At 46.5% G+C, this 24,185-nt stretch overlaps 2 protein-coding genes across 3 annotated transcripts in view; both read left to right on the forward strand.

The window, feature by feature from the left end:
* The window catches only part of LOC134495962 (polyunsaturated fatty acid lipoxygenase ALOX15B-like), a 32,408-nt gene extending 28,442 nt beyond the window's left edge, over positions 1–3,966 (forward strand). For both annotated transcript variants that reach the window (XM_063301668.1, XM_063301667.1), the window contains 2 exons: positions 1,108–1,278; positions 1,527–3,966. In XM_063301668.1, the coding sequence (XP_063157738.1) occupies positions 1,108–1,278; positions 1,527–1,706 (351 nt within the window). In that variant the 3' untranslated portion in view covers positions 1,707–3,966. The remainder of the gene's footprint in view (positions 1–1,107; positions 1,279–1,526) is intronic.
* A 4,176-nt stretch (positions 3,967–8,142) lies between these two features.
* ALOXE3 (arachidonate lipoxygenase 3) lies at positions 8,143–23,466 on the forward strand. The gene is made up of 14 exons (XM_063301669.1): positions 8,143–8,327; positions 8,825–9,029; positions 9,506–9,590; positions 10,495–10,617; positions 11,314–11,417; positions 14,506–14,678; positions 15,056–15,199; positions 15,977–16,180; positions 16,765–16,851; positions 17,437–17,606; positions 19,707–19,828; positions 20,861–20,961; positions 21,587–21,757; positions 23,214–23,466. Exons 1-14 carry the CDS (start codon positions 8,181–8,183, stop codon positions 23,391–23,393), a joined length of 2,016 nt encoding a protein of 671 aa, XP_063157739.1. The 5' UTR covers positions 8,143–8,180; the 3' UTR covers positions 23,394–23,466.
* The last annotated feature ends 719 nt before the right edge of the window (positions 23,467–24,185 follow it).

The raw sequence follows: 24,185 nt of genomic DNA on the forward strand, positions 1-24,185 counted from the left end.
TGGACAGATGACCTGCTCTGACCTGGCCCAATTTCATGGCTAACCCTTCATCAGGTTGCATGATGGAATTATAGTTCTGCTTTGCTTTCAGATGGTGATGGACATTGTTCTGCAGTCCAGGTCAGGAAAAGCTTTGGATCTAGCAACAGAGAAGGCAGGGGCATCTGCTGCGATTGTCATTGGCTTCAAAATGGTGGACACAACTAGACAATCAAAGCCCCACCCCTTTGTAACATGCATTACAGGCATTGTGTACACATAGAAACGGGGTGGGGCTTTGATCGCCCAGTCGAGCCAACCAGTTTGAAGCCAATGATCATCACTGGACGTCCCGGGAGAAGGTGGTATTTGGGTGTCAGTGGACCACCTCTGACTAATTAACACAACGTTGGGTTCAGATTTGGTCCTGCGCAGAGGTGACTCAGTAAGAATTAAATTAATCACCACACAAACATGGATTCCAGCAGGTTTAATCTTAAGTATTGTGAAGCCATCATTCAATCCATGGCAGAAAACATCTTCCTGCACAACTCTCCTTTTTAGTGGTGGGCTTCACAAACCAAGTCAGTTTAGGCGAAAATATTGGTGGCTGAGTTTATTTCAGGAAGCCCAATCTGAGTGCCCACATGTTGTGTGAACCAACAGTTGTGTTCTGCTAGCCCAGCTTTAGGATAAAGCACTGTGTTGGGCAACCTTGGAGCTGGTATGGTCCTCAAGGGAGGACCTTCACCATCTTCTGGATGGCCACAGGAGGCATTTGGGTGATCCAAAGGGACTAAGCTGTCATTTTTGAACCCATTGCAGGTGGGTTAAGTGTCTGTAAAGAGCCAGAAGTTTCTCATTTTCAGCCCCCGAGCCCTGAAAAACACCCCAAACAAGCTGAAATTTGCCCAGGAAACAGATAACCACCCCCTCCCTGAGATACCCACGCTCTCAAACTTGGAACATTTGGGCACCAAATTTCAGCAGTGCCATCTTGGATGACGGGGAATGGTATCTGGTCTAACAGGCTGCAAATTGCCCCCTGCACCTTGGCATGTGTCCACATGTGCCATGCAGGGTGGGTATTGTAAGGATCAGCTCACCCTGCCCTTTCCCTGTCCTCAGTTTGACTTTGGTGCATGGATGCCAAACATCCCCCCGGCCATGAGGAGACCCCCGCCAACTGTGAAGGGCTCTGCAACCCTGGAGGGGATCCTCGATACAATTCCTCCGGTCAACATCACCTGCATTGCCCTCTCTTCCCTGTGGCTCCTGAGCCAAGAAGCCGGGGATCGGGTAAGTGACAGGGCTCCTATTTGGGAGGGGAGAAGATTTGGAGTTGAAATGGACCAGGGTTTCTGGTCGACCCATCAAGATGAAGGATGACCAGGATGACCTCAAAATATGTGTCCTGATGCCAGGGTGCAAATTTGGGGTTCAAGCTTTCGCAACTGAGCCATGCATGTAAAATGCAAAGCCAACGGGCATTTGGGGAACCCGATGTGTTTTTGTGCTTTAATGTTTCTACGGTGGATCTCTTCCAGAGACCTTTAGGGTTCTTCCCAGACAAATATTTTGTCGAAGAGGAAGCCCACAGGCTGATAGGGGTCTTTCAGAATTGCATGGCTGACATTTCAGAGGAGATTAACCAGCGGAACAAGTCGTTGCCTCTTCCCTACAACTACCTCGACCCACCCTACGTTGAGAACAGTGTCTCTATCTAGGCCTGGGGGCAGAGAAGGTGAACCAGACAGTCTAGTGTGGACGATTTCAGCCCATCCGGATTTACCAATCCAGCAGGATTCCTTCTGCAGCTCACCTAGAACTGTAGACACCTCACGTTTGGGACGCCCGGTCCTCTGTCTTCGGGCTGCAATTCTGTAAAACTGAAAAACAGCCTTTTTGCAGCACAAGAATGTTTGCTGAGGCTCGTTACCAAAAACCTGGTGGATTCAGTGGCCTAAGAATTGAGGATGCTTACTTTGGGTCTGCTATTAATTCTTCCATTCTGCAAATGTTTTACGCACTGGTGGGTCCCAAAGAGAGTGGCCTGTTTGGGAAGAGGTAGCTGGCCTCCCACAGGGGATGGCTCGGCCTGGGAACTGGGGTATCTGCCCGGAAAATCAAGATGGCAGGTGCAACTATGCAGTCAAACTTCTGCATAACGAAGGGGGGTGGTGATGGCCGCCCTCTTTTTTAAAATATAAACTTTGTTGTTTTCAAAAACTAAAACAAACAAAAAAAGACAGGAAAAAACAACAAGCAAACACAAAATTTTTAAATACAAATCATTCAACACAATATTAACCAACTTTAATGACCCCAAACATAAGAGAACTCAAAAGAAGGGGGAAAAAGAAAAAAAGAGAAAAAGAAAAAAAGAAAAAGTAACCACACTTGTACAAACTGCTTGCACATTTATACATACAAAAAGAAGAAAAAAGAATGACTCCCGCCCAACCAAGCAGCTGTGGGTGTCCCGGCCCGTCCAGGTAATACAGAATTAGTGGAAAATAAAATTAAAAAGTGTTTTTATAATTTTTTCTCCAATCTATATCAAAAACAGGCAATTTCAGTAGAGAAAATTGAAGAGTATTTAGTGAATCAAAAACTTCCAAAACTTCCAGAAAATCAGAGACTAATATTGAATAACCCTATCACGGAATCGGAAATTTTAGAAGCTATAAAGAAACATAAGCTAGGAAAAACACCAGGACCAGATGGATTCTCTGCAAAATATTATAAATGTTTCAGTGAATAGATATCGGACCTTTTAAGGAATTAATGAATTCAATTCTTTCAGGATTACCTATACCAGATACATGGAAAGAAGCAAATACTAGCCTTATACTAAGAGAAGGAGAGGACCCTTCCTCGATTAGAAATTATAGACCAATATCATTGTTAAATAGTGACTGTATTTGCATTGATACTAACAGAAGGGTTGAAAATAATTTTGCAGATGGTTATTCATCAGGACCAATGTGGATTTTTACCCGAAAGACAAAAGATAATATAAGAATTGTGTTGGGCACTACAGAATATTTACAGTATCATAGCAATTGTCAAATGGCCCTTATATTTTTAGATGCTGAGAAAGCATTTGATAATTTGAATTGGCTTTTTATGTTTAAAGGATTGGAGAACATGGAATTCGGAGCATCGTTTATTCAGGGAATTAGATCAGTGTATAAGACGCAAATATAATTGTGAATGAGGAAATGACAGAAGCCTGTAAGATTGAAAAAGGAACTAGGCAAGGATGCCCCCTATCACCTCTGCTTTTTATTTTAGTCTTGGAGGTTTTTAATAGGGATATTAGAGGCGATAAGCGAATAAAAGGGCTAAAAATTAAAAAGGAGGTTTTCAAGTTCAGGGCCTTTGCTGACAATTTAGTTTTACTAATACAGGACCCAGTGGAATCGGCTGAATATGTAATGAAAAAATTAAAAGAGTATGGATCCCTGGCAGGATTTAAAGTGAATAAACAAAAAATGAAAATGTTAACTAAATATGACACCTAATAATCAAGAATTGTTGATGAGAAAAATGGGGTTTAAGATTGAGAAAAAGATAAAATGTTTAGTAGTAGTTCTGACTACTAAAAATATTGAATTGTTTCAAAATAACTGTAATAAAATTTGGAACTAAGTGAAAAAAGATTTTATAAGATGGAAGAATTTACATTTATCCCTTTTGGGGAGGATTTCTGTAATTAAAATGAACATACTACCTAAAATGCTGTTTCTTTTCCAGACAATACCAATTATTTCTGCTGATGTGATACTCAAACAATGGCAAAAGGATATCTCAAATTTTATTTGGCAGGGTAAAAAACCTAGAATTAAATTTAAATTACTACAGGATGCAAAATAATGAGGGGGGTTGGGGCTACCAGACCTAAGATTATATTTCGAGGCATGCTGTTTTATGTGGATTAAAGACTGGATAATGCTGGAAAATAAAAAAAATGTCACAGCTGGAGAGGCATGAGTTGATACTCGGATGGCATGCATACTTATGGTACGATAAAGCTAAGATAAACAAGGAATTTAAAAATCATTATATTAGAAAGGCGTCATTAAGGGTCTGGGATAAATAGAAATCTAGACTGATGTTCCTATGTGGTTGTCTCCTCAAGAGGCATTTGCAAGGCAAGAGCGTGTGGGAAAATGGCTACGGTATAAAGACCTGGTAATTTTTGAGGGGGGAGAACCAGTATTGAAAATGAGAAAAACTGGAGACGGGGGGATATGTATGTCACTGGTTTAGCTATAGGCAACTGTTTGAACGCTGTAAACTAGACAAAAATAACTAGATTTGTAAATGAAATATCAACCCTGGAGAAACAATTATGTATGAACAATCAACACACGGTCACTAAAATGTATAAGCTATTATTACAACTGAACCAGGAAGATGATCAAGTTAAGGAGTGCCTGGTAAAATGGGCCAGAAATTTTGGTTATAGTATTAAATTGGATCAATGGGAAAAAATGTCAAAAGGATTAAAATTTACGTTAAGTTGTAGTTTAAAAGAAAACTTCTATAAAATGATGTTCCGCTGGTATTTAACACCCGATAAACTGTCAAAAATCTTCAGAAATGTACCAAATCTTTCTTGGGAATGTTCTCAAGGAGTAGGAACATTTTACCATCTTTGGTGGAGCTGTGGAAAAGTGAAAGAATTTTGGAATCAGATGGATATTTCAATTCAGAAAATATTAAAAATTAGGATAGCAAAGAAACCAGAACTGTTCCTATTAGCTATTATGGATGAAGGATCGGAGAAGGATCATGGAAATCTGCGGCTATATATGACGACGGCCGCCAGAATGTTGCATGCTCAATGTTGGAAAGACCCACGGGCACCATCAGCAGAGGACGGGATAATTAAGCTATTGGACTTAGCCCTAAGGACTAAATTAACGGACTTGATAAGAGACAAAAATACTGTTGGTTTTATAGAATCATGGCAACTGTGGACTGTTCGTTAGAGGTTGAAAAAGATGAAGTAATGATTATGGTTTTTTTGTAATAACATTATGGAATAGAAATAACAGATTTATATATATAATTACTAGCAAGAGAATAATGTATTATAATTTAGATATTTCTGTAACTCGATTAGATGGCTGCCCTCTTTTGACACCCCCCTGGCTCTCTCTTTTGACACCCCCCTGGCTGGGAACAACTCTTCCCAAGGGGTTGAAATGGTAAGGGGTAGGTAAATCAGCGTACCTGAACAAGCTGGCCACAGAAGATGGGAATTGGCAACATCATCTACTTGAAGTTAGCCCAACTTTAAACTCCAAGTCGCATGATTAAGAAGGATGGCGCTCTTAATGGCCTCAGCTTTGAGCCTCAGATTGAGCTTTTAAACAAGGAAAATATAAAATCATTTGTGTAATGGTTGCTGAGAACCCAGGGATGTTTGTTTTGCCAGGGTTCTCTGTTAGCCATGCCTAGGGTGTTTTCTGAAGCTCGCTAAATTATTTGAAGTTGTATTAGGTTGCAAAATACGGCATGACTTTAAATAATGCAGAGCATATTTTGCAGAACATTTTAAAAACGAAGTAAATATATGGCATCTTGAAGGCGGGTTTCAGAGAGGAGTTGCAAGTAATTCATAATTAAGGGCTGCTTGTTCTTAAGGGTGTTTTTGTTGTCTTCCTTTTCCGGTGTGTGTGGAAATTACTATACTTTTAATACATGGAAAAGTACATATATTGTCCTGACAAGCAGGAACCACACCGAGACGAGGAATAGGTCTCTAGTGCTTTATTAATGCTACAGTAGACAGAAAATCCTACCCAACTGAAGAAGCGTGGGAAAACCCAGACAGATAAACCCCCAAAGTCAAGGTGGGTCTGTTCTGGGTCTCTTTGAATGACAGCTCAAAGTCTCTAAGCTACGCATGCGTTTTCCCCCCTGGATAGGGGCCCCCTCCTGCTCACCATCAGTGCTCATGACATATATATATTTAAAATAAAAATACATCTTAGATCTAAAACTGTACACTGTTCTCCTTATGTGTGCCAGTTAAAACTCAACAGCATTACTTACACAAAAGTGCCCTAAGAAAATAAACGGATGAGAAGAAATATATATCTAGAATTTGGAAGATTGGGTCTGCTTCTGCTACCCTCCTTTACTTAATAGCACCCACTTCTTAACTTCACCAGCTGTTCCTATTAGTTGTCATACGTCTGGGATTGCTCCTCATGACCTCGTTGGGTCCCTTCCATTCTATCATTTCTCAAAGCTAAACAGGTCTGAAGGTTGAGCTCTCTGGGTGACTGTCTTGAGGGCCAGCATCTTAATATTCAGCCAAGGAATAATTGGGAACCACTATCCTGGTACAATGGACCAGGAAGACCATTGATGTATTTCATCCAGTGAGGCCTAAATGGACAGGAACCAGCTATCTGTGTTGTTCAGTCTATGCTGAAAGTAGAAAGAGAAAGCAGAATGAAGGCTTTATTCTGCGCAGGAAATCAAAAGAAAAAGCACCTGGTAATACAGCAAATTTCTAATCTTTCTCCTCCAACCTTGTGGTCCCTCCCAAGTTGTCGCTCTCCGAATTCCCAAGTCAGCATGAGTATAGGCTGCCTGGAAATTCTGGGAGTTTGGGAAAGGCTGAATTAGGCGTTCAGAAATTCTAATAAATGTTAATTGCCCCCAGCAGGAGGCAGAACCTGGCCAACCTGTTCATCTTGGTAAGCAAGCAAAAACTGGTTAGGGCTTGGGTGGGAGGCCACCAGGAAATCTCAGGGCAAGCCTGGGAGGATGAAAAGATGTCCCAGAGGAAGGCAGTGATCAGCCATTGTACTGTTGCCAATGCATCCATGAAATCACCAGGAATCCAGTAGGACTTGTGAGCATCTTCACCTTGGAATCAAAATCTGCACCATAGATTGGAGAATAACTTTTTAAAATCTGCAAACGATAACTCAGATGATCAAAATCCTCTGAGGGAGAAAAACGAATGTTGAAAACTAAAAATTTAAAAATGACCCGCACTCCCGCAAAGGACTGGGGACCGAGGGACCTGGAGGGAACACAGCGTCAGGTTTTACCCTCTGTGACCTCCAGGTGGCGCGATTGCTCTCTCCTGCCTGCGCATCGGTGCTCCGGTTTCTGCTGGGAGTTTCTGGACACTTTTCAGGAACACAAGCCCATGAGGACGGGGGCGGGGGGCGTCGCGACTGGGTCCGGATTGCTGGGGAAAACTCACCAGCAGGGCCCGGTGGGAGGCCTCATCCTCAGAAAAACCAAGCTGAAACTAGAAAAACAGGGCTCGGGGGTTTCTCCTGGATCCCAAACTGCGCAGTGATTGTTGAGCTGCAAAAAACACTTTTCCAAAAATAACCCTCCTTGTTCTCCACATATGCCTGTCTTGCCCCGTAACTCCCTGGAAATCGCTGCGGGCTCTGCTCTCCCAGCCCAGAGCGATCTGCGCTTCCCAGACTGCGCGCCCTGCCTGGCCGACGGGCGGATGGCTTCTCGGAAGGATACGACGAGGGTTGCCCAGCATTACGCCCGTTGAATTACAAAGCTGCTGTTCCCCTGCCCTCTCCCCCCGCCTCCTTATTTTCGGTGCAGAGGCAAAGGAAAGGGAGGAAGAGAACGAGATCTCCAGCCTGGGGTCTTGGGGCGCAGCGGGGAAGAAGGGAGACCAAGGGCTCGCCCTTTTCGGGTAGAGCCTCCAACCCACTGGGGCTGAAGGGAAAGGTGGTTGCGCCTTGACTCGCTGGAAGGCGGCCAGTGTTTCCGGCGTGGCTGGCGCTCAGCTGAGCAAGGTGTCCGACGCCACAACACCTGTGGTTGTGGGAGAGCGGGGCGCGCTGCATGCCCTGATAGCCCACCAAAGAGATGGCACCCGCCTTCTCCGCTGTGGAAACGCCAGGGCGGGGCAATAGTAGCCAGCGTGGTTTTGCACTAACGGCACGCGGGTCTTCCTTCCGGAGCAACAGCAGCAAATGCAGGCCTGTGCCACCAAGCCGGGCACCGGCCCCGTTTCACACCTGCGGTTCTCGCCCCGGGCGCAGGAGGCGGCCAGATTATCCGCGGCAGGTGCGGCGCACAAGCCCTCTTGGGGAGGAGCTGCTGCGGGTGTTCCGGCCCGTCCGGTCATCGGCTCAGCACAAATCCTTCTTCCCTGGCTGTGCTCGGTGCGTCCTCTCCCAGCTTTCCAGATGGCGGTTTACAAAGTCCACGTGGCCACCGGCGAGACGGTTCTGGCGGGCACCTACAGCAGCATCTCCATCACGCTGGTGGGGGAACGGGCAGAAAGCGCCAAGCAGCGCCTGGACAAGCTCGGGAAAGATTTTGTTCCGGGAGCTGTGAGTATGCCCGGCGGGCGGGGATTAAAAAGAGGCTCTGGGGTGGGTGGCAGAGAGCAGATTGGCCAATCTTTTGTCACTTTCTGATGCCTATCAATAATAATAAACCTAATCACTAATCCTGGGTTGGGCCAGTTCATCAAGTCAGGGGCTGGAAAGGAATCCCCCTCGATTGCAAAATGGAAACAAGCGGAATCGGGTCTGGAAACTGGGAGGGGCGTCAAACGTTTATGCAACCCCTTTGGTCCCACCCCAGAGAGCGGAAGGAGTTAGGCTTGCTCTCCCGGGGAGGAGGGCTCACATCGATGTTGTGATGGTTGCTTGATTGACAACTGTAGGAGTGGAGCAGAGGAGAAGCCAATAGAAGCCTTAAAAGGGGTAAATGACACCCCCAGTTTCCATCAGTCCTTGTTCTCCTCTCCTGCCCTGTCCAGAAGCCGGAAGTCTCTCTATCCCACAGTGCCTGAGCCCCTTTGGGGACTGTCTCCTGCATCCAGGTGGACGAGTACGTGGTGCCGTGCGAGCAGGATCTGGGCCCCCTCCTGCTGGTCCGCCTTCACAAGGAGCCCTACCTGTTTTTCCCCAAAGACAGCTGGTTCTGTAACTACGTCCGGGTGAAGGCGCCGCGCGGGGAGACGTACCACTTCCCCTCCTATCAGTGGCTGGAGGGGTACTGCTCCCTGCTCCTGCGGGAAGGGACAGGTAGGGCCTCTTTCTTCTGCCTGGGAGGGAGGGGAGAAGGCAGATGAGTGCTCCGCAGAGGGGCCTGCAAGATACGGCAGAGGGTGGTGCCAGCTTTGGGACCCAGACGCTGCCCTTCCCTTCTCTCCCTGCTTCCCAGGAGAGAGGTCCCAACGCAGAAGGGCTGGGCCAGGACAGCCCTTCCCACCTGAAGCCACCCAGGTGTGTGGTATTGCAGTAACCAGCATCCCCAGCGCCCTGGCTGGCTGGGGATAAGCTATGTCCGGTATACTGCAGGGGGCCAGGTTGGATTCAGGACTTGGACTTAGCCTTAGCCGGTGGAACAGGTCGGAACGGTGACCTGAGCATCCAGTGGGGTCCCAGTGTCTGAAGGCCACCCTGGCGCGTTAGGGAAGGCTGGGCCCACGGATGGCAAAGCGGACTGCCTCTGCAGGCAACCTCCGCCCTCTGACCCCAATGGCTCTCCTTTCTGGCAGCCAAAACGGTGGATGATGACTTGGAGAAACCTCTCCTGCTTGAACATCGCCAGAAAGAGCTGGACAAGCGTCAGGAATGCTACGGGTGAGCAAGGCGGCCGGCCCCTCCCTCTCGCACCTGCCAGCTGCTCAGCTGGATCTCAGGGGCTGAGTGCCTGAAGAAGGAGGGATGCTGGGAGAAACTGCCACTTGCTCGAGGAGCTAGCCTCCTAAGGGGGGGAATGGATGCTTTGCACGAGGGAGCTTTCAGATTTACCCTCCCACTTGGGGCCTGAATTAGGTAAACCCCAAGCTCTGCCAGTTACAGCAAAAGTCATGATTGCATAAGAGCCAGTTGGATCTAGTGGTGAAGGCACCAGGCTAGAAACCAGGAGGCGGCGAGCTCTAGTCCCGCCATAGGCACGAAAGCCGGCTGGGTGACTTTAGGCCAATCCCTCTCTCAGCCCAACCCACCTCACAGGGTTGTTGTTGTGTGGAAAAGAGGAGGAGGAAGGAGTATTGGGAATGTTCCCCACCTTGAGTTATTTATCAAAATAATAAAGGCAGGATAAAAAAATCTTAAACAAAAATCATAAGCAAGTCTGCCAAGGATTTCAGTGTGGACATTGAAGTGAATGGAGTGTGTGTGTGTGTGTCTGCGTGTGTGTGTGTGTGTGTGTGCAGCACAAAGGAGACTGAAATGATAAAGCTACATCTGTGGCTGCCTCTCTGAGCATTCAAAGGAGACATTAAAACGGAAAGATTTGCTGGAGTCACGTGCTTGGGCCTCCAACCTGGCGCCCACCCCTGCTGTCATTTTGGGCTTCCACAATTCCTTGACACCAGCAGCCTTGCAATCCAGTGTCTCTGGAGACCATCAGGTTGCGGAAGAGCCAGTGACAGAATTCCCCCAAAGAATAATCTTTTCAGCCATCATATCCTGTGGCAAGGAGTTCCATAGCTTCGTCTGTGTTCTAAAACTTCCTTTTGTCTGCATTTTCTCATTACAGCTGGAAGACCTATGCCCCAGGCTGGCCAAGGTGCGTCGACGCCAACACCACCGACGACCTGCATTCGAATTCCAAGTATTTGCTCAGCAAAAGCACCATCTTTGCCATGCGCACCTTGAAGTCGTGAGTAACTGGGGTGGCGGGCCGTGGTGAAGGCTTCTGCTTCTGCTGCAGCCTTCCAGCTCTCTCCTAGTAAGAGAGAGAGAATAGCATCTTTCTCATTGGAAAGGCAGAGGATCCTCGACTGGAAAGGTTCCCTTGAGGCCATCTAATCTGACCCTCCTCCAAGCGCAGGAGTTCAAAGTGAAGATCCCAGAGGGCGGTCCAGCCTCTGTTTGACCGCATCCAATGGACTGTTATTAAATTATAATTTAAGATTATTGCAGTGTTTCTCAACCTTGGCAACTTGAAGATGGTTGGACTTCAACTCCCAGAATCCCCCAGCCAGCATGGCTGGCTGGGGGATCCTGGGAGTTGAAGTCCAACCATCTTCAAGTTGCCAAGGTTGAGAAACACTGAGCTAGAGAATAGGCCATAACTTTGCTAAGGAGAATGCCAGCCTGTTTCACTCCTCAGCTGGGGCAGATGAAGAGGGCACAGAGGGAAAAAAGAGTGTCAACGTATGCTTGTCTGAGTTTAGGTGCTTACGGGGAATGGGAAGGCTTTCCAACAGCGTGGCTCTTCAGCAGTGGGTTCTGGTTGCGGCATTGGCATCATTCATCCTGGCCATGCCCCCGGGATCGGAATTGCCTGCCTAGCTGGTGGGCGTCAAGGTGCCGCCCACCGTTCCCAGCTCACCGTGGCGGTCCTTCCTCGCAGGGAGCTGGAGCTGAGACTGAAGGGCTTCTCCCACCTCGCGGAGTCCTGGGAGAACCTAGACGATCTCCGCAAAATCTTTTGGTTCCACAAAACTCCCGTCACAGGTGGGTCTCCCTTTGTCAAGCGGACCAGAACGAGGCAGCTCTCCGCCGTGGGCTGTTAGCCGTGGCATCCGCCCGTCTGACTCGCCTATTTTCCCCCAAGCCGGCTTTTGGATCAAGGGGCCCGACTCGCTGGGTGTAACGGTCTGTCTGCCTGTGATGTCGGTCAGTCATCTGGGTGATCGGCAGACACGCAGGGCAGACAGATTATTCTGGGGTCCAGAGGTGAGCAATTCCTCCAGCACTGGAATTTTGGAAACACCGGACAAGGAACAACCGTATTTTCATAAATTTCTCAAATCCCCTTTTTCCTGGTGACCGTGGGGTTGATGATACGATCTTCCAAAGCTGGCCACGCCAGCAATGACTTCCACATCTCGTGGTTGCAATTTCCAGATAGATAGATAAATGATAGAGATAGGTGATGATAGATAGATAGATAGATAGATAGATAGATAGATAGATAGATAGATAGATAGATAGATAGATATAGATGATAGCTTGTTGTTTATTCGTTCAGTCGCTTCCGACTCTTCGTGACTTCATGGACCAGCCAGGCCAGAGCTTCCTGTCGGCTGTCAACACCCCCAGCTCCCCCAGGGACGAGTCCGTCACCTCTTGTATGTCATCCATCCACCTTGCCCTTGGTCGGCCCCTCTTCCTTTTGCCCTCCACTCTCCCCAGCATCAGCATCTTCTCCAGGCTGTCCTGTCTTCTCATTATGCGGCCAAAGTACTTCAGTTTTGCCTTTAATGTCATTCCCTCAAGTGAGCAGTCTGGCTTTATTTCCTGGAGGATGGACTGGTTTGATCTTCCTGCAGTCCAAGGCACTCTCAGGATTTTCCTCCAACACCACAGTTCAAAAGCATCGATCTTCCTTCGCTCAGCCTTCCTGATGGTCCAGCTCTCGCAGCCATATGTTACTACGGGGAGCACCATTGCTTTAACTATGCGGACCTTTGTTGTCAGTGTGATGTCTCTGCTCTTGACTATTTTATTGAGATTTGTCATTGCTCTTCTCCCAAGGATTAAGCATCTTCTGATTTCCTGACTGCAGTCAGCATCTGCAGTAATCTTTGCACCTAGGAATACAAAGTCTTTCACTGCTTCTACATTTTCTCCCTCTATTTGCCAGTTATCAATCAAGCTGGTTGCCATAATCTTGGTTTTTTTGAGGTTTAGCTGCAAGCCAGCTTTTGCACTTTCTTCTTTCACCTTCATCATAAGGCTCCTCAGTTCCTCTTCACTTTCAGCCATCAAAGTGGTATCATCTGCATATCTGAGATTGTTAATGTTCCTTCCAGAGATTTTAACTGCAGCCTTGGATTCCTCAAGCCCAGCTTGTTGCAGGATGTGTTCTGCATACAAGTTGAATAGGTAGGGTGAGAGTATACAGCCCTGCCGTACTCCTTTCCCAATCTTAAACCAGTCCGTTGTTCCGTGGCCTGTTCTTACCGTTGCTACTTGGTCGTTATACAGATTCTTCAGGAGGCAGACAAGATGACTTGGTATCCCCATACCACTAAGAACTTGCCACAATTTGTTACGGTCCACACAGTCAAAGGCTTTAGAATAGTCAATAAAACAGAAATAGGTGTTTTTCTGAAACTCCCTGGCTTTTTCCATTATCCAGCGGATATTGGCAATTTGGTCCCTAGTTCCTCTGCCTTTTCTAAACCCAGCTTGTACGTCTGGCAATTCTCACTCCATGAACTGCTGAAGTCTACCTTGCAGGATCTTGAGCATTACCTTACTGGCATGTGAAATGAGTGCCACTGTTCGATAGTTTGAACATTCTTTAGCGTTTCCCTTTTTTGGTATGGGGATATAAGTTGATTTTTTCCAGTCTGATGGCCATTCTTGTGTTTTCCAAATTTGCTGGCATATAGCATGCATCACCTTGACAGCATCCTCTTGCGAGATTTTGAGCAGTTCAGCTGGGATGCCATCGTCTCCTGTTGCCTTGTTATTAGCAATGCTTCTTAAGGCCCATTCAAGCTCACTCTTCAGGATGTCTGGCTCTAGCTCACTGACCACACCATCAAAGCTATCCCCGATATTGTTATCCTTCCTATACAGGTTTTCTGTATGTTCTTGCCACCTTTTCTTGATCTCTTCTTCTTCTGTTAGGTCCTTGCCATCTTTGTTTTTGATCATGCCCATTTTTGCCTGGAATTTACCTCCGATGTTTCTAATTTTCTGGAAGAGGTCTCTTGTCCTTCCTATTCTATTGTCTTCTTCCACTTCCGCGCATTGCTTGTTTAAAAATAATTCCTTATTTTTAAATAAGGAATAATTCCTCTTCTGGCTAACCTCTGGAATTTTGCCTTTAATTGGGCATATCTCCCCCTATCGCTGTTGCCTTTTGCTTTCCTTCTTTCTTGGGCTACTTCTAGTGTCTCAGCAGACAGCCCTTTGACCTTCTTGGTTTTCTCTTTCTTTGGGATGTATTTTGTTGCCGCCTCCTGAACAATGCTGCCAACTTCTGTCCAGAGTTCTTCCGGGACCCTATCTACTAAGTCCAGTCCCTTAAATCTATAGATGATAGTTAGATAGTTAGATATAGATGAGAGAGAGAGACAGAGGGGGGAGGGAGAAATGTTTCTTTTTTTTTCTCTCCCGTATTCCCAACATTTAGCTTGATTGGCTTATCCCAGGAGATTAGGAAAAAGAGAGAGAGAACTTTTCCTTTCCTACTTTCTCCACTCCACATACCATTGTATGCATTTCCATCCCACTTTCTATTTTTCTCCTTTCTTTCTAAGCCACAGACCCCCAAACACTGTTTTTTTTTCTTTTTTTACTGTAGATGCGTTGCTTGTTCACTTGGGTTGTGGCTTTCTGGCCTTTCGTTTCTGTGACGTCTTTTCTGCGATGAAGGCATGAGAAGGATGCTTCTGATATTTCCCCCCCCCTTGCTTTAAACAAAAAAAACACTCCCCCCAATGGCAAGAAATGCAGATCAACCTCTCCCTTGCAACCCACCCCAGCACCCTATGCTTCGCTTTCTTTCCTTTTTAAATGCGTAAACATAAAGCTGTAGCAAATAGGGACTCACAACCTCCTTAAAACAGCTTTTTTATAAATCCAGAACATGTCATGGATCACTGGATGGATGATGATTTTTTTGGCTATCAATATCTGAATGGAGTCAATCCTGTCCTGCTCCGGAAATGCACCCAGATCCCAACTAATTTCCCTGTGACGGAGGAAATGGTGGCTGGTAGTTTGGGAAAATCCACCACGCTCAAGGAAGAGCTGAAGGTAACGTATGTGCACCTCTGATGGGTTGGAGAAGATAGATGGTTTGGGGGTTCATACATTCCTTTGGCCGCTGGAAACCTCACCAGGAGATGTCCTCATAAAGATCTGAGCTGTAGCACGGTAAATAGAAGCTCAGACAGAATCTGAATTTGGGAGTCAGGTCTCCAATTGTTTCCTTAGCCACCAATTCATGGCAGAGCCCTAGATAGGTTCGTCAATGCCCATTCCCCCTTCTCAAAAATGGGAATAACATGGGATTTGGCTCATATGATTGCTGCAAAGAGAAAAGGGCCTGGGAACCTCCAGTTCCCAATTGTGAGAACTGGGTTTTCCGAAGTTGACAGACCTAGGCTCAATTCACTCTCTCTCCCACCCAGAAAGGGAACATCTTCATCGTTGACTACAAGATCCTGGAGGACATCCCTACGTGCAGATTGAACGGGAAGCACCAGTATCTTGCAGCCCCACTTTGCCTGTTGCACTTCAGCTCAGATGGGAAGATGATGCCTATAGCTATCCAGGTAACAGGATAGATCAGTGTTTCTCAACATTGGCAAGTTTAAGATGTGTGGACTTCAACTCCCAGAATTCCCCAGCCAGCCATGCTGGCTGGGGAATTCTGGGAGTTGAAGTCCACACATCTTAAAGCAGCCAAGATTGAGAAACAGTGAGATAGATGGTTGAACAGGGTTTTTTCTCCTGCATCTGTGCACCCTCTTGACTGGGTCTCTAGGAAGTCACCATACAGCCCAAAGCCTGCTAGGGAACTTGGCTTAGGCACAACCAGTAAATATGCACACACCCATCATTTCTGAATTCCCTGGCCAAAAATCTGAAACCAACCAATTAGGGAGCCCGGTGGATAGAACTGTTAAATTTTTAAAGCTGGGCAGATCTGCCTTTGATAGTACCATACACCATAAACTCTTTTCTGGGATTGGCAAGTCCTGAGTTGCACACACCCAACTTTAAGCCCTGGGTGCAACAGCTGTTTTGCGCCTATCTCGGCACATGATCTGACATGTGCAGAAATGGGTTTACGCAAGGGTTTCATGAACAGAATGCTTGTGTAACCTGGAGACTGTCGCTCCAATGCTGAGGAATAATTCTTAATTTATTACAGTATCCAAGTTAGAAGAGAATCAGCTTTCAGAGAGGTCCCTTTTTAGCAGGGCATATACAGTAGAAGGCTTTGGAATCTGTTACAATTAAGGACTGGAAAACTGGAAACCAAATGGATCCACAGAGCTGTTGCATGTGGATGAATGTGCTGAAATACTGTTTCCCTCTCCTCACAGCTCAGCCAGACCCCTGGCCTGGACAGTCCCATCTTCCTGCCCACAGACCGTAAATGGGACTGGACTTTAGCCAAGATCTGGGTGAGAATGGCCAACTTTCATGTCCATGAAGTCAACACCCACCTTCTTGAAGCTCATTTTCACTGTGAAGTCTACACCATGGCCACCCTCCGGCAGTTGCCAATGTGTCATCCTATTTACAAGGTAATTGTCTTGAGAATGGGTGTCCCAGCACGTGGTTGGTCTGGTGCACATGTCGGTGGTTCCCAGAGATAATCTTGAGGGAGCTACGGATTTCTTTTGAACGAACTAAAATCTTTGTTTTGCTTCTTAAGATGTTGTTGTTGTTGTTGCTTTCAAAACAAACCTGGAGAGAGGACCATGGAGATTTTGAAAAGCCAGGGACTGTGGGATCACCCCACTAGGTTGGCCTTAAAAAGGCCTTTCTGGTCTAGGCCAAACTTGGCCACTTGAAGATGGGTGGACTTCACCTCCCAGACTTCCCCAGCCAGCTGGATTGAACAAGATGATCATAATCAGGACGGTCTGCGGGGTATGGTGAAAAAAAGTCAAGATGCTGGCCATAATGGTACAATCAAAGTTCTGCCTGGGTTTTAGGCATGTCACATATGACCACAGCCCATGGACATCCCTGACTTTTCCAGGTCTATGATTCTATGAAATTTGGTAGAACTCATTGTTAGGAGGCAGATAGAATAAAACTGTATTCCGTGGTGAAGCCTAATTTGTATCCCTTTCATCTTCCTTCCTTCCTTCCTTTCTTACAGCTTCTGATACCCCATACTCGTTATACCCTCCATATTAATACCCTTGCTCGGACTGATCTCATCCAGCCAGGAGGGGTATTTGATAAGGTGAGAGAGATATTTTGACAACAGAAATGCCTCCCTTTGATAGGCTCTGCATTTCTGTATATGTTCCTCCAAACCAGCGTTTCTCAACCTTGGCAACTTTAAGAGGGGTGGACGTCAACTCCCAGAATTCCCCAGCCAGCAAGGCTTGACGTCCACCCCTCTTAAAGTTGGCAAGGTTGAGAAACGCTGCTCTGCAGTACTCTTCATAATTAGATAGATGTAGAAGTGTAATTCTCCTAAGCATAGTTGGAAATATAGAAGTAGTCAAAGACCAGGATGTTCTAATAGACAGGAAACGTGGCCAAGGAATCAGCAGATTTAGGTTCCATGGAATAGAAGACCTGCGTGAGAAACCAACCCATTTCTGAAATACAGCAGTTACTGCTCAGATGGTCTCCACCCCAATGGGTGAGTCCCTTCAGTTTTTACCAGTGGAACTAAAGGATGCCATGTCTAACTCGTCACGGGAAGAGAGGGGGACCCAGTAGGTCACTCCCAAGACACCATCTGATGAGTCTGTTTCAGCCTTCTGTAGAAGATGATTCAGTTTTCATGGCTGTTGACCTCGTATCCCCCATTCTCCAGGCCACCGCAACGGGCCGGGATGGCATGTTGAAACTCCTAGCCAAAGGGGTGGAGGCTTCCAACTACACATCGCTGTGCCTCCCCGATGACCTTGAAGAAAGGGGAGTCACCTCCCTAACCAACTACTACTTTCGGGACGATGGGATGAAGATCTGGAACGCTATTGAGAAGTGAGTGAGTTTTGGGGAGTTGGGATTTTGGGACTGTCTTCAGCAGGAGTAAATATGGCTCTGCCTGGCTGAAAACAGAGCTCTCTGTGCCTTTGATCGCTTTTGTACCCACCATGTAGGGAAGTGAAACCCACCCAACCATCTTCAGTTCTCCAAATTCAAAGCTGGAGAGGGTTTACGTAGTCTAAAACAGTGTTTCTCAAACTTGGCCACTTGAAGATGTGTGGACTTCAGTTCCCAGAATGCCCCAGCCAGCTTGGGGAATTGAAGTCCACACATCTTCAAGTGGCCAAGTTTGAGAAACACAGCTCTGAAATATCCTGAAGCAGAAGGGACATGAATATCTCAACTTTTCCTGCCTATAATGTCTTGTCCCTCTTACCTGGCTCTGCGCAGGTGTCCAACTCCAAAAATCTCTCCAAAGGAATGTGTTTGTGGTCCACAATCTTTCCCTCTAGTCAAATTTGGAACGCTGAGAACACAGTGAGCTAACCTGATGAACAAGAACATACAAAAAATAATCAGTGTCCTGTCACAAGCCACTGCAGGTCTGGGAGTGACTAAAAGAGATCCCTCACACCACACAAAAAAGAAAATTAAAAAACTGCTAGACAGCCCCCCCAGCCCTCTGTTTTAGTACACAGTGTGTGCATTGTTGGGGTGTTGGAAGAAAAATCTGGGCATTTGTAACAGGGTGAAGCTGCCTGGCTGCAAAGCCTCCATTCCCCTGAATTAGGCTCCACACTGAGGCTTGTCCAAGTGGTGCAATATCATCTCATCCCTTTTTCAACCCGGTGCTTTGCACCTTCAACCACAGTTCTAGGTGGAAGCAGTGAGCGAAAGCAGAGGGTGAAAAGGTAACAAGTTCTAAATGAAACTGCATTCAGTACTTTTTCGGCTGTAGAAGCTGACGCTCATTGTTAGAGCATTTCCACATTACTGCTGTTTCCATGCCACTAGAATAAACCAAATTTCTCAGTGCTCCCATTGCACCCAAGAAAGCAAGGAAGAGAACTGGAAATTGATGCCCACCCATTGATCCCTTGCCAGAGGGGCAAGTAGAGTTTTAGCCAATTTAATCCAGCTAAACCAGCCCAAGTTTCCTTTCGAAGCAGACATGCTAGTTGCCAAGGATGGCAGGCAAACTCCTTCCAGTGGGGCATGGAAACCCTGTCGTCTCCACAGAGCTTCCCCGCTGCAAAAAGATCCCCCAAACACCTCTTTTTTTCTCCTTTTTGCAACATGGGCCCCCCACAAAGAGACCCACCCAGCTGCCCCATGTTAGGGGTTTACAGGGGTCCATGACTGACTTTTAACTGATGCTAGGTCCTTGGGTGGAGATGTCTGGTAATGTCAGCCCTGCAAGGTCGACCAGACTGTGACACAGACGCCAGGTGTGCCCCAAACCACTTCAATTTAAATTAATACAGCATAGCCAATCTTAATCAAAGTAGTTTCAGGCACACCTGGCGTCTGTGTCACAGTCTGCTCAACCTCAAAGGGAAGAAACTGGAGGAAAGACATGCCAAATGAGGATGAGAAAGGCAAGGGAGATCAAGCACTGTTCCCCAATTATTTGGGGTGGAAGGTATTAATTATGGAAGTCAAGTTCTGTCCTAAAGCCACATCTCCCCTCTTGCATCTTCCGGATGCGTTCCTGCAAGTTCAGCCGAATGGATGGCCTGCACCAAAACTTTGTTCCCCTCTTTAATTAGCAAAGGTGATGATTAAGAAAACACCTGGCAAGCTAAAAAATTAATGCAAACAGTTAAACCGGTTTAAAAGATTTTCAGTTACTGGTTTTTTTGGGTCAGAAGTTACCTTGACAAACTATAATTTCCTGGAAAGATCTCCTTGGTGGCTCCTTAAGGATCCCTGGGCCTTAGGGTAATAGTCTCTACTTCCCCTGACAGGTCTCCACTCCCTTTGCGATGTTCTCAGAGGGCAGGATAACAACAACTGAGCTTTTCCCTAGTCCAAAGTTGCCTGGATACATCTGTCAGGTTTCTGTTCCTCATGCTGCTGTCGAGTCTCCAAGAAGTCTTGGGATTTCGGATCAGAAATAACTCCATTTCTCCATTTTGCTTGGGTAATTTTCAGGTTTGTCTCTGGCATCGTTGGACTCTACTACAAATCAGATGAGGCCGTGAAGAAGGATCCTGAGCTACAGGCCTGGATTCATGAGATCTTCACTGAGGCTTTCCTGAGTAGGGCATCCTCAGGTAATATTCCCCACCAGCCGTCACCATCCTGGCCCCCTCTTGGGAAACTCTCTGAATTCCCCCATTAGAGGGTCGAACTCACATGGGGGGAACCAAGTTGAAGAATGCTTCCTCCACGCCAACTCTGCTTGGCTGGGTTCAGTAACGATCCCTTGCTGAGCAGACAAAATTATGGCCTGAAAGAAGATGCACCATCAACATTGATGCTCCTAATGCTTCCTGCTAAAAGGAGGACCTTTGCTTGACTACCTTTGTGGTAGGTCCCCAGCGATTGGTGCTTCCCTTCCCTCCTCTACCCATCATTTTCCTTGCCTCTTCTCCATTTTCTAGAGAAAAGGAAATATACATGCACAAACCAAACTGAATAATATACAGGTACTCCTCATTTAGTGACTGCCTCGTTTAGTGACCGTCCATAGTTACAATGGTGGTGAAAAAGTAACTTTATGACTAATCATCTTCACGTTTATGACCTTCGCAGGTCTGTAAAGCAAAGGAAAGCTGAAGTAAGATCATAAGCACAGCCATGGTTTCACTTAGCGACTGCTTCGCTTAACAACCAAGTTGCCGGTCCCAATAGTGGTTGCTAAACGAGGACTACCTGTATGCCTTTCTTGGACATCTGTCAGAATAGGATATACAGTCCTCCTTCCCTTAAGCTCTCAGAGATACAGATGTTATATTGCATCGTGTCCCCACGTGCAACGTTTTACATGACTTCCATCCCCCCCAACTTGGAGTGGGGGGATTTCTCTATTTTAACACACTGTATACCCTGTGTGGTGTTTTCAGTTACATTGACCATCAGGAGCTGGGCACAATGTGGTTGGTTTTGTCCTGTTTGGGACTCATCAGATGGAGATATCCAGATGTTATTCGAATCCCATAGAGTAACGCCTGGCTATGTATGTCGGATGAGTCCCAAATGGGATGACAGTGGTCATGTAGTGTCCTCCTGATGGTGGTCAATGTAACTTTGTTGGACGGTGTTTTGAATTGGAGGGTGCCCAACTTCCTGTCTACCCCCAACAGGTGTCCCATCCACCTTGGAGAGCAGAGCTCAGCTGACCAAGTTCCTCACTATGGTCATCTTCAACAGCTCTGCCCGGCATTCGGCGGTCAACAGTGGGCAGGTAGGAGATGCCTTTTGTGAGTCGGTTTTCTTCCCTTGATCTCCATCCTTTGCCACTGGGATTATGCAGGATCTGCCAGACTAGCTGCAGAGCCGGGTTTCTCAACCTTGGCCACTTGAAGATGGGTGGACTTCAACTCCCAGAATTCCCCAGCCAGCATGGGTTCTTGACCTTGGCAACTTTACGACATGTGGACTTCTACTCCCAGAATTCCCCAGCCAGCATGGCTGGCTGGGGAATTCTGGGAGTTGAAGTCCACCCATCTTCAAGTAGCCAAGGTTGAGAAACCCCGCTGTAGCGTGCCCTTCAGCATCTCCTGAAATATCAAGAAGAGAAGGATTTCTGCACTGCTATGTCCCCTTGCTGCCCACTGCTGAGACCTCCTGCGAGCTGGGCATGACAGCAGGTCTGCATTCTGGTTTAGCCCTGGACTCACATCTTCAGACCAGCTGGTGTTGCTCTGGCCTTGGCTTCGAGTTGATGGCTTCCTGGGGCAACCTCGCCTTCACCCCTAGCTGCCCCCATTCCTGCCTTGGTTCCTCTCTGTTTGTGGTGCCCACAGCCAAAGGTCCAGTCTCACCTTCTATAGACCCTCCCGTTTTGTGTTCCTTGTGTGTTGTGACAGTTCGACTTCGCTGCGTGGATGCCCAACACGCCGGCCACTTTGAGGCAGCCTCCTCCTACCATCAAGGGCAAGGCCTCCTTGAAAAGCATCTTGGAGACTTTCCCTGAAGTCAACTCCACGTGTGCCCTTCTGTCACTGCTGTCCATCGTCAGCTATGAGCCAGGGGACCTGGTAAGTCAGAAGATGATAGCAAAGGCGGAGGGGTAAATGGAATGGTGGCCTTATGTCCCCAAAGAGTAGGAACGGATGGCCTTTGTGTCCCAGGTTCTACACCTGAAAAGCTGTGGTTTGCACAGATGGGTGTTTCACAGCCTTACTCATTTCCAGGTGTGTGGACTCAGTAGTGTTTACCCCACCACAATCGTTTATAATGCTCTTTGCAAGTCCTGTTCAGCCAGGATTCCCTGCAGTGTTATTTAACAGTTTCCTCTGTCATTCTATGTCTTTTATTGCTTCCTGTTCGACACTCTGAAGGACTACAGATTAATAATCTTTGTTTATAAAGGGGAGTTTAATTATCCCTTCCCCCTTGTTTCTTTTTTTCTAAATAACAGCACGTTAAGGGAAAATTCAGTTATACCTTCCTCTCATTGAAGAGAAAGTGATAGGAGAAAGCTTCAAATGAAAAGCACAGGAGCCTCAAAAACACTTGTCAAGAGTGGAGTTTTGCTATTTAGCTCTAGATAAGATGATACCAAAACTGCATTTTAAATGGAAATATTGCCCACAAATAGGTAGAAAGATAGAACAGTAAGGCAACACTGGAATACAACTGACTCACAATAATGCTGGATTCTGTAATTTAAGAATCCTACCCAAACACATCCATAACATTCTGGGATTTGGCATTCCAGGGTCCTGGAATGTAAATTGTTGCAACAGTGATAGAACAGGATTCCCACAAAAAGTTGAAGATTAGCACAAAGTAAGACTTTAATAATATTTTACATTCCATATATTTTATACAAACCCAGCCTCTAAGATTCTGTCAGGTATCAAAATTACAGTAGTCCTTGATTTATGATCATTCATTTAGCAACCGTTCAAAGTTACGACAGTGCTAAAAAAATTGACTTATGACCAGTCCTCGCACTTATGACTGTCACAGCATCCCTGGGGTCATGTGATCAAAATTCAGTTGCTTGGCGACTGGCTCACACTTACGATGGTTGCAGTATTCTGGCATCATGTGATCACCATTTGCAATGGTGCCTCACTTAGCAATGGAAGTTCCAGTCCCAGTTGTGGTCATAAGTCGAGGACTACCTGTATACCATATTTCAACTCAGCTGAAGGTTTTGTGGATAATGCACTACTTCTTGAGATGATCACTTAAGGTCAAGTCCTCTTCAGGTCAAGCTCAGCTCCTGGTCACCTCCATGTAGTATGTTGGTCTCCCATCCAAACTGTAACCAGGTCTGGTCCTGCTTAGCAATTCCAGATCAACTGGATGCTCTCACTTATGCTTAATAAAAGTTTCCACAGTGATTTGATATGCTGGGTGCAATTTAGTTTTTTTGCAAAAAGGCCAACGTGGTACCACCCTAGAGATTATGGCTTTGAAGATTTGCTCTCTTTTGCCTCCAAATGTGACATTCTCTTCCCTCTCCCTCTTTTTCTCTTCCAGAGACCCCTGGGCCACTACCCTGAAGAACATTTCACCGAGCAGATGCCGAAGAATCTGATAGCTGCCTTCCAGAAACGCCTGGCTGAAATCTCTCAAGAAATTGAGGAAAGAAACAAGGCCCTGCCCATCGGCTATCTCTACCTGAACCCTTCACTAATCCAGAACAGCGTCTCCATATAGCTATCGGGCAACACCGCCCAGCTCTGCAGAAGGCAGAAGGTATTGTACCTTCACCGTGCAACGTGGAGGCCATGTTTCGTCCATCAGAGAAATCTGCCTTTCTGCAAAAGATCTGGGGGAAGGAGGCTGGGGGCTGGGGGTAGGGACATTCGGCTGCTTATTGTGGGAGCTGGGAGGAGGGGAAGGATGGGCTGGAGCGTGAAGCAGAACAAAAGATTCAAAGAAATCCCAAGATGTATCCTAAATGTGGAAGGAAAAGGGATTGTCTCTGTTGCAAAACTAATGCTCTTAATTTTGGAAAGTCAACCCAGACTGGTTCTCTTTTTTGTATGTTTAATAATCGCCCTGTATTTTTAAAGTCTATGTCATCAGGACTAGTAATGCCAGCTTAGTAATGGTAAATAACAAGAATCCTCCTCCTCCTCCTCCTCCTCCTCCTCCAGCGGATCAGTACATGGTAAACAAGGTTCCACCATTTTTGTGAGCTGCTCTTTCTTTGCATCTTCTGTCAGATGGAGATGAGGAGATCCTTGATGGAAGCCTTTAATTTTTCCCTGCTCCGTCATCTGTTTTTACTCACCCCCTGCAATGTTTTGCTCATTTAATGAGCAGGTTTCCCAGGGCAAGCTTGGTGCTGTTACATAGGTAAAAACGCCTGGTGGAATCTATTAAAATTGGATTATTCTGGCAAGAAACTGCTCCAGATTCAAGGTGGACAGGCAGGCAGGGCTGAAAAAGAGGAGGAATGACGACAGCTGGCAAGATCAGCAAGGAAAAAAAACTTGTTTTTCT

The sequence above is a fragment of the Candoia aspera genome, chromosome 4 (genome assembly GCF_035149785.1).
Source record: "Candoia aspera isolate rCanAsp1 chromosome 4, rCanAsp1.hap2, whole genome shotgun sequence".
Classification (NCBI taxonomy): domain Eukaryota; kingdom Metazoa; phylum Chordata; class Lepidosauria; order Squamata; family Boidae; genus Candoia; species Candoia aspera.